This window comes from Mycetomoellerius zeteki, unplaced genomic scaffold, assembly GCF_001594055.1.
Source record: "Mycetomoellerius zeteki isolate Tzet28-1 unplaced genomic scaffold, Tzet1.0 scaffold28, whole genome shotgun sequence".
Lineage (NCBI taxonomy): Eukaryota > Metazoa > Arthropoda > Insecta > Hymenoptera > Formicidae > Mycetomoellerius > Mycetomoellerius zeteki.
In genome coordinates, this window is record NW_017257260.1 from 17583 (window position 1) to 28112 (window position 10530).

Consider the following 10530-nt stretch of genomic DNA (forward strand, 5'->3'; position numbering starts at 1 on the left):
TATTACAACCGCTCACTAAGCGCTCAGTGAGCGCTTGCATCTTATTGGGTGCATTCAGTACCACGACCGCTCAATGACAGCGCTCACTGAGTAAAAAAGGGATTAATCTATGATTATCGGTGGAGCGTAATTAAAAGTCGTTTCACCGCTCACTGAGCGCTACATAACCTTATGGCCCAAACACGGCATTAGAGAAATAATAAACAGTAATAAATAAGTAAGGAATATGATATTAAAGATAATAGACAAGTTATTTTACATTACGAATTATAACAAATAAACATATTAATCATAGATTAATCCTTTTTTTACTCAGTAAGCGCTGTCATTGAGCGGTCGTGGTACTGAATGCACCCATTGGCATATTCTGTTAGAACTAAAAATATAGACCAAACAGATACAAGAGCTCACTGAGCGCTCAGTGAGCGGTCGTGGTACTGAATGGACCCATTACTGCTGCAGCGTGCTGCGCATGAAAAGACACCTTAAGATTAAGGCATCCTTACACGAGGGCACCCGGGTGATATTTCCGAACGCAGCCTTAAAGCTCAAGACACGATTTCAATCTATCAGAAATCGGATACACCGGAATACACAGTTTCTGATAGGTTGAAACTATGTTATTCCTATCGCTATCGCTATTCCCTCGCATTGTGTCTTGGGCTTAACTCTTTTCGTGGGACAGACCGTTGCATTTTTCTACCAAATTCTTTTGTTTCGAATGAAACGCACTGGAAGAGTATATTTTTATCAATTTTCGTGGTGACGTCCGTATTCTAAATATATACGGACACATTTTATTTAAATGATCATAAAGTGACAGATTCTACTCGGTTTCTGCTGTGAAATTATGTTGATAGGTTTGCAGACTGTAGGCAAGCTGCTATCATTTGCTCATGTTTTACGTATTCCTTTAACCTTTCAGTAGGTAGGTGGATTTTGAAATGTAAGTAGGTAGGTGGGGTGCTGAGATACCACACACACAAAAAGTTTTTATTTTTATAATCATTTTTTTTACTAGAATATTATATTTTAGTTAAATTTACATTAGTTATACTCTAATGAGATAGAGAATGTAAAAATAATGAACTTTAACACTCCTGGACGATACTTTTTAATTTTGTTTCCAGAAGGATAGTTTTAATCACGGATTTTCCCGTTTTATTTCATTAACACAATTATTAAAAAACACAACTCAGACCAAAAAAATACAAATATTCTGATAATAAATAGTATACCATACCATAAAACATAAATCGTACAAAAAATTGTCTTTACAGCGTAAAAAAAATATCGAGTTGAAGATAGGATAAGTTATAAAATACAAAGTAAAAAATATAAAAATTGTTAATTTTTTATAAGAAATGAATATTTTAATGACAAAAATATGTAAAACAGTCAATGTTTGAATTAAAAAAACTAATAAAATTAAATTTTGTTTCATAGAATTGAAATATAACAACAAAAATAACAGAAAAATAAGATTATTTACTTTTTATAATTAAATTTACATTAATTACATTCTAATAAAATAGAGACACGTAAAATTAATATAAATAAGACAAGAAAAGTAATATAAACAAGACAACTTGACTACAGCAGAGAAAAACCTCTGATTATACAAAAACTTGAAAGAAGGTGAAGTATGAAAAGAAAACACAAGTGGGTAGGTGGGATGTCCACAACACCCGCAGCATGTTTGACGCTCTATTATTGTTTACTGCTTCAATTGATGAGCCACTACCACTTTAATCTGTCAAGTAAACATTAATAGGAAAATATTAAATCGATGAGCTCTGTTGTCAATCTAAAAGTATGAAATATTTAAGAAAAACTATGCCTAGGGTGCTTAAATACCCCACATATTTACTGAAAGATTAATTATTATAGATACTTTATATACAAATTACAGATATAGATTGAAGTTAATGATGAAGAAAATAAGCGAGCAGGTAGACTCATCAAGTTCAGAAGATGAAAAATTTGCAAACATTTTGAAGGAAGCAATTGATCAACAATTTTTAAACAATAATCTGTATAGCCTAGAAAAAACCAAAGCTATTCCTGAGTCTGGTAAGTAAAATTAATATTTTTGTCTTTTATCTTCAATGTTTACAAAGCAATTAGGTTTCTGTAACCCCTCTCTCTCTCTCTCTTTCTTTCTCTCTCTCTCTCTCTCTCTCTCTCTCTCTCTCTCATAAAAATGTGATGTATTAATTATTGTTTAACGTTTTAAAAGAAGCAAAGACTAACAAATTGGATAAAAATTATTCCTTAAAAATAAGCTCAAAACAAGGAGATGAATTTACAAATTTTGGTGTTACCGCCACATTTCAAAGTTTTATCGCCAAAAAACTAGATGAAATTTTGGAGCGGTAAGCAATAAAATAAATATTTTAGACATGTACAAATATTATTCTGTTTTTAATAAATTAACATTTTGCGCAAATGCAAATATCAATTTTAGAACTATAGAGATGGAAAGTAGTGAAATTCCTAATTATTGTGATGAACAGAAACGGAGGAAGGACAAGAGCTCTGGAATAAAACTTCTAAGTACATCGAAAAAATTGTTAACTATTGCAAAAATCGAAGAGGAATGTACGGAGCATAAGAAAAAATCCAAAAGAAATAAACAGATTGGAGAGGATGACGAGACGTCAAAATGTCAAGAAGCTGTCATTGACCCAGAATATATATTAAACAAATTAGATTTGAAAGCTTGGGTTAATAAACGCCCAGAATCGGAATTTAAGTATAAAAGATTAAAAAATGGTACTTTAATTGAGATGTAGTATTACTTTTCTATTTGTATTTGTATATATGTACATATTATACGATCATTTCCTATAATTTTCTTATTGAATCTTTTTTGATAAATATTTTTTTATTTTTATAATTTTCTTATCTTTATTAAATTGTTTTTTAAGGAATACACAGTCATGGTATTCTTGGATTTGTTCACATTGCTTGCATTTTTCCACTCAGCAACTTCGCTTTCACTCTTTTCAACGCCCAAACATATTTATCTCATTTTAAGTTAAAAAATTAAAGGATTTCAAGCAACGCGAACACTGCAAAGTGCGAACGGTGAAGTTCCATTTTACTACATGGCTGAAATCTACGATGTATTATACATAGTTTTATCCATGTATGAAACCACGTATAATACGTTGAGTTTGATACGTGACCAACCCTGGTTATAACCACAGACTTGTATAAATAGACTGCTGACTCAAGATAGAAAGAGATGAACCTGATTCCGAGATATCTTTGTTTTAGTTTCCCTATACGTATGTATGCATCCTGTCTGTGAGTATTGTATGAATTTATCCATGTAATTTATACATGTGTGAGTGAGAGAACTCAAATATGTCGCTGTTCAGCGCTGTCTTCAAACATGGAGGCGAAGTTGGCAGTCTATTTATAGAGAGAAGTCTGTGATTGAGTCCACTTACAGAAGTCTGTGGTTGAGAAATCTGTAACTTAAATTTATTATACGAAAATACACATTACATAATGAGATTATAGGGATTATCATTACAAACCATTATACAAATAAAAATGAAGATTTTAAAGCAAAAGACAAACGGGAGTCTAAATTCATTGCCAACTTAAATATTTACATAATAGCCAACCTAATGACCTAACTGATACGAACATACGAAATTATTTAATTTCTTAACAGTTTCGATCGCGATTAGTCCATCTTCGGTACGTCATATAAAAACTACATAAAATTGTTAAATAAATAACATGAGTGTCAGATGAATAAAACGCAATAATATAAAACTTAATTAGAAGTCAGTCGAATATAACAGTTTAAAATACAAGAATGTTTAATAAATTAGCTACAAGGTTAAATTTCGTTGAAAAACGCCCGTTAATCAATTTTAAAATTGTAGATTATATGAAATATTGATCCATTGAAATTCTTGGTGATAATTTCTTTTCAACTCGTTTAATTGGTAGATGTATTATCGGGGTGAACTTCCAAAAATGTCAAACGCCCGATTTCCATGAATTTTGATAGAAACACTCTAAATAACATCAAATGAATGCCCTTAAATGGATTTTCACCGACAAGATTTAATGCCAAAAATGTGAATGAATAAAATTATAGAAGTTTGTGCTTATTATTTTTAGTATATTAATCGACGCTTATCGCGGTTTATATAGGAGTTGAATAGAGAGGATTTGAAACACACGACTTTCTATGCGAAGCAACTCTCACTCCACCTCCCCCCTGCTAAGGGGCGCACGATTTCCACGCGAAACGATTTTAACCCCACCTCTCTCCTGCTCAGGGGCGCACGACTTTTCACGCGAAATGAGTTTCATTACACAGTTTATCCACAAGATCATTTGGGCCTGATCTTTTTACTTATTTTACTAATATATTATACCCTTTGTTGTTTTACTAATATATCTCTATATCCAAAAATTATATTTCATTTATAGGAATTCTTTTGTTAATAACTTTTTAATGCGAATAACAAGCGACGAAAGAAGTTTATGACCTTGACCTCCTTGAAGGTTAAAATCCATGTTAAGGTCATTTGGAAAAATCATTTTGGGCTGGCTATGTAAAGTTAAACTTCTATTATAAATACTTCGTGTGTAAATTATAAAATAAATAATATATTGCACGTCTTTTTGCAATTGTAATGATTTATTAAAGTCACTGAAAAATAACAATTATTTTTGTATAACATGTATAATATATGTATAATAAAATAACAAATGGCTTTTATTTCAAAGTATGCCAGACAGTAACAAGTTTCCTTGGATTTTGAAGCACTGAGAACCAATGCAATCTTTCCGTCGAACCTCTCACACCTTTTCCAAGAGCCACTTTACCGATAAAAGTATCGGTAGACCTTTTGAATGAACTGACAGAATCTTCACTGTCACTAGCGTCGGCGGTATTGGCAGGCAATCCTTCCGGGAAAACCTAAAATTATTGATGGTAGAAAAATACGATTTTGTCATATCACTGTTTTTACAAAAGTTATTTTTATTGTATGATCATTTATAATGATATTAAATTAGTTGTTATATTAATTCTATTGGATTATAAGAAGTGACGAGAAATAGAAATAAATGGAAACTGACAATGAGAAGCGTAGGAGAGAAAAAAGTCGAATCTGTTGGATTTTCTTTTTTAATTAAAGCAAGTAAAGTTCAGATATACTTTTTCTTTATTCACACACAAAAACATGTCTGATCAGAAAGGATCTTACAGGATGAATGAATATAAACCAAAATGATTGTTAGCACAACAAAAGAACGTGAAAAACATAAGAAGTTTCAAAAGAAAATCCGTGATACAAGGCGCGAAATACAAACAGACTTATTTAACTAATTACAACAGAATCAATAATATCAGGAATAGATCGAATTTGTGCCATTATCTCAAAAATAATATTCCTAACAAACGTTTATCCAAAATAATATTCCGAATGTCTGGGTAAACAATTTTCTCGGGTATTATCTAGATACCCAAGTAATATCCGTGAAGTTGGATAACGAGTGCAAATATCCAGATATAGAGATAACAGATTATATTGAGTCTTATGGAGTCAATTCTAAGCAAAATCGCAAGATTCGTAACGTGTTCTCATGAAACTTGTAAAAACTTATGACTAGTATTCTAATTTTATGCATATGTGTCGTAAGACGTACGATTATTCGTAAATATCTACGATTTCTTATAAATTTTATAGCTAATAAGTTGTCCGTAAAAATATTGTATAAAGGTATAAGCACTTAAAAAAATTCTTGCAAGTTTTACAGGAATATATTACGAACCTTACGATTCTGCTTAGAATTGAGGCATTAATTTCTAATTTATCCTTAAATACATTCGATAATAAAATTAAAGCATCACCTATTCTGCCCCCAAACATGATAGATAAACTTCAAAACAATGTAACTTCGTAAAAAATCATAGATTAAAAAAAATTTTAAAGTTTGAAAATTTTTTACGAAGTTACACCTTCTAATTAAAGTTTGTCTGTTTTTGTTTTAGGGACAAAATAAGTAGTACCTTAATTTTGCTGTTAAATGTATTGATCTTCAATCATATTCTTGAGGCTTTCACGGGTGTTACCTATGTGACAATCTTGCGTTTCGCGGGTTTTCTCCGTGTTCAGATCCATTCTTGGAATGCCAACGTTTCGTGAACCTTGCAGTTCACGAAACGTTGGCATTCCAAGAATGGATCTGAACACGGAGAAAACCCGCGAAACGCAAGATTGTCACGATCTTCAATCATATTATTGTATTTATTTTTCGAAAAAATCTTTTTCCAATTTACCTTGCTACAAAGCACCACTAAAAATTGGACGGTATCGAGTTGTGTAACTGCTAAATTAAATGTCAAAGTCTCATTAAATTCTGGCTGTGCAATCGTGCGCAAGTATTTGGTCTTCTTTTTCTTCATTTTTTTCCCCGTCTTTCCGTTTAACATTAACACTTTAACGTATGGATCTGTAATGGATATGATTGTTTAAAAACATTTTTGTTGAGCAAATTAAATTGATTGTAATTTAAAGCTCTAAATATAAAGCCGGCAGTACACGATGCTTTTTTCCTACTAGATTGTTAGCTAGATTTGCGTACTTGTTACTGTATTGGCTGCAGTACCGCAATCAATATGGTAACAAATACGTAAATCCAGCTAGCAATCTAGCATAAAAAAAGCATCATGTATCGCCAGCTTTAGAGGCAATAAGAACAGCGCATTCCTTTTCTGTGTATAAATGTTGACAAATGCATTTTCTTGACTTCATTGGTTCCCTTCTTTTTTCAACTGCTATTTTCGATCTGTATTTCTGATAGCTAAGAGAAGGTACACGGAATAAAAACAACACAATTTTTTATTTTTTGAACGATTTAAAAAAATAATTGTTTATGGCCTTCCTTATTAACATAAAGAATGACCTCTGTCCAGGTGGCCTCCTCATCACACGGAAATAAAAAAAAAACGAATAGCTCAGAATTGGAATTACTGAATTTTCAAACCTAGCAAGAAAAAAATTTTGAGCTCAGAGAATTTTGATTTAAGAAGGTCTCCTGTTTTATAGGATAAAAAATGTCGATTTTTTTCATAAATCGATAGTACAACTCTTTGAGAATATGGCCCTAAAATTTTATAGCGAAATTCGAAGTCCTTCGGTATAAATTCAGCGCTTGTATATACGAGCGCGCAGATATATTAAATGATCTATACAACTTTGATCTCCATTTGTTTATAACATAATACATAACAAAAGAAAATCGAACGAAAATGAAATTGTACGCCGGTATTTGTTAACTAAACCAGGAAGTGGTAATGGAAAAAGCGATTTATTGGTCATCGATCTCTGTTTATAACTTAATACAAAACAAAATGAGATCGAACAAAAACAAAATTATATGCTCCCGGTAACAAATTTTTCGTGCATGAGTATGTATGTATAAACATGTATAAATTTATAAACATACATAATTATATATGTGCTGTATAATTATATATGAAATTATAATTATATAATGTGAAATATGTCCATACATGTTTATACATCCTTCTTTCTTTTCTAAAATTACATTTTAGTGTAATAAAAATCCCATCAGTACAAACTTACCTTTTTAAAAAAAAAGGTAAAAAAGGCGCTAAGAATATGCTTCTCGAATACAACCTTATAAGTGATACGTTACATACCTTTTTATCTTAACTAACCAAGTTAAATTCTATAAAATTAAAAAGTAAAACCAAGTGGTACTATCTTTGCTATTTACTTATTAACTCTAATTATATGCATCATTTATATAAAAGATTTGATATCAACAACTGGCGCCAAGTTAAATTCCACAAAATTTTATATACCATTCATATAAAAGATTTGATATCAACAATTGACGCCAAGTTAAATCCTATCCAACACCATACCAAATAAAATAAAGAATATAATCCAAGTGGTACTATCTTTAACTTTTGTACAATAAAATCTAAGTATATCTTTATATTCCTATTAAAGAATCTTCTTATTTCGATCCAAATGATTTTAATTCTTGTTATATGTAATTTGTATATCGCAATTCTTTCAAAGACATTTTCCCTTTCAACCAAAGTAGTAGTTATTTAATTCTCCTTCAAAACATTATTCAAAACGTTATGACAAAATTGCGTTATCTTGTCCATTCAAATGTTACCACAAAAAATTAAAGAAGTAAATCTTGGCGCTGCCAGATCACAGTATAACATAGTATTAAAAGTATGAACGTAATGTTTAGAATAAGAAAAAATCTGTATTATCGACATCGATCAAATTCGGCTCCGTCACTCCAGCATCCCCTTAAGATAAAATACAGCAAGAACTAATGGCGAAGTCCTAAGACTAAGGCCCTGCGCACAATGGAGGAAATATTAGGAACAGGAATAGATATTAAGATTTCAACCTATCAGAAACCGTGTATTCCGATGTAACTGGTATCTGATAAGTTAAAATCTTAATATCTATTCCTGTTCCTAATATTTCCTCTATTGTGCGCAGGGCCTAATAAACAGAAGCCGAAAGATACTCACCACAATAGAAAAGAGAAACCTTAGACACATTATGCACAACACAAGGCACCAACGACTACAGCTGATTAAATTGAAGGAAATATTGAGGAAAGAAAAGAAATAAGACGAAAAAATCGGAAAAAAGATGTCACGACTTCGGAATATAAGGTACTAGACAGAGCCCAAAAATTTAGAATCGATATGACAATGAATGGAGAGGAAATGAAAATGTGATGCAAATATCCATTAGTGTCCCTAACAGCATATGACATCCTGCATATCATCCTATTTTCCTACTGATTGTACTATAATCATCTCAAACGACTCTAACAAATTGAGATTAACGCAATAATATTTCGTACAGTATCATTCCGTTTCCTTTCGCGTATGTATAAATTCAGGTTTAACGCCAAATACGGAAACGGTATGTATCATTTTTAACAAACTGAGATTAGCACAATAATATCTCGCACAGTATCATTCCATTTTCTTTCGCGCGCGTATAATCTCCAATTTGACTCAATACGAAATACCACGTGCGTATAATCTCAGGTTTGACATCAGATATGGAAACAATACGTATACCTACGCCATCTGCATATGCAATTCCTCTTACAATCTTTTCCCGCTTGCATCGAAGCAAATGCAAAGAGAACATTTCCTCTGTCACAGTGAGTTTCTCGTGCGACGTTAATTCCCGCTTTATCGAAAATAACCTCATATAAACGAACGACTAATGTACCGAATTTATTGTGTGGAACAAATCATATTGAAGAATTGTCTAATAAGAAAGACCCATCAACTGCTAGACGCTGATTCCAGCAAGTGACATATCGTCGGAAAGCACTCACCGAGGTAATCACAGATATACGTAAGTCGTTAAGCCTCCCGAACGAACCCCGATATGACATACAAAGTGTGCAACATTGCGGATCCATAGCAATAGAGTGATTCCTAGACATAACCCTTGACAGGTTGTAACTGAACTTGGATGCGGTTTCAAGGTTAATGCAGGTCATATCCGGGAGTCACCGTGTCACTGAGGATCCGCAACGTTGTACACTCTGTATATGTATAATACCGAAGTATTCGTTCGGGAAGCAATTCATATATCTGTGATCATCTCGATCGGTGCGTGCTTTTGTAATAAAAATTGCAGTAAAAATCAATTAATAAAAAATTAATAACGTAACCCATCTCGCCCCATGCGATACGTGAGCGCGCGCGCCTGGTTGCGTATATGTGTGCATATATAAGTGATTTACTTTCCATATCCCCAGTAGCCTTCCCATTTTCATTATATCCTTATACTGCTCTAAAGCTGTAGACATTCGTGAGGAATTCTATGGGAGACGGTATCCCGGACGTTCAATCATTCTCAGTACGTACCACGTTAATCGCAGTTAAGTAAGTTTGAGATTGTTCTGAGGTATCGCAATTATACTTTTGCGATGATCTCAGATTATTCTCAGTATCTCAACGTATTATTAGGGATAGACACGCATGAGAAAAAGAAGAAAATATTTTGTATCTTTTTCTAACTATTTCATATAAAATATACATCACACATTATTTTCGCCTTCCACTGTACTAATTCCAACAATTTTCCTACACTATTAGTATTGATAATACTTACTAAATTCATTTAAACTCAACACAGTTGGTATAAATTTAATATCGCGCAATTTCATAATGTTAATAGTTAGCCTTTCTGCAGTGGGTAGATAGCTTACAGCTAACAAAATGTTGCCAAATTCCTAAAAAGTGTAATTATTTACATATTATTTTTCAAATTATTACTTCTTTATAAGAATATTATTAATACTGTTGATACATGTTAAACGATCAATGATTATTTTGTAAATTAAAACATATTTAAGTTTATCCTTAACTAAATAATAAAAAATAATAAATTAAGAAATTATTATTATATTATTACATTAATATTTAAATTGTAAATATTTAAATTGATATTAATTTAA

General features: G+C 31.7%; 2 protein-coding genes across 8 annotated transcripts in view; one reads left to right on the forward strand and one right to left on the reverse strand.

Annotated features, from left to right (window-relative positions):
* The first annotated feature begins 692 nt into the window (after positions 1 to 692).
* LOC108724160 (uncharacterized) lies at positions 693 to 2795 on the forward strand. Of its 3 annotated transcripts, none has more exons than XM_018450358.1 (4): positions 693 to 946; positions 1913 to 2073; positions 2240 to 2375; positions 2468 to 2795. In XM_018450358.1, the coding sequence occupies exons 2-4, from the start codon at positions 1929 to 1931 to the stop codon at positions 2793 to 2795; spliced, it is 609 nt and encodes a 202-aa protein (XP_018305860.1). In that variant the 5' UTR covers positions 693 to 946; positions 1913 to 1928. The 3 variants fall into 3 exon arrangements, with proteins under 3 accessions (XP_018305860.1, XP_018305859.1, XP_018305861.1); XM_018450357.1 differs by having other exon boundaries at positions 693 to 928; XM_018450359.1 differs by lacking the exon at positions 693 to 946 and having other exon boundaries at positions 1547 to 2073.
* A 1914-nt stretch (positions 2796 to 4709) lies between these two features.
* The window catches only part of Syt20 (synaptotagmin 20), a 21752-nt gene continuing 15931 nt past the window's right edge, over positions 4710 to 10530 (reverse strand). For all 5 annotated transcript variants that reach the window (XM_018450441.1, XM_018450439.1, XM_018450443.1 and 2 more), the window contains 3 exons: positions 10185 to 10305; positions 6320 to 6492; positions 4710 to 4954 (listed from right to left, as the gene is read on the reverse strand). In XM_018450441.1, the coding sequence (XP_018305943.1) occupies positions 4751 to 4954; positions 6320 to 6492; positions 10185 to 10305 (498 nt within the window). In that variant the 3' untranslated portion in view covers positions 4710 to 4750. The remainder of the gene's footprint in view (positions 4955 to 6319; positions 6493 to 10184; positions 10306 to 10530) is intronic.

Excerpts from the sequence above, each read along its gene's own strand:
- LOC108724160 (XM_018450358.1), top strand. The coding sequence starts at position 1,929 with ATGATGAAGAAAATAAGCGAGCAGGTAGACTCATCAAGTTCAGAAGAT. Across the intron at positions 2,074-2,239 it reads CAAAGCTATTCCTGAGTCTG|AAGCAAAGACTAACAAATTG; the intron begins GTAAGTAAAATT and ends ACGTTTTAAAAG. Across the intron at positions 2,376-2,467 it reads CTAGATGAAATTTTGGAGCG|AACTATAGAGATGGAAAGTA; the intron begins GTAAGCAATAAA and ends TATCAATTTTAG.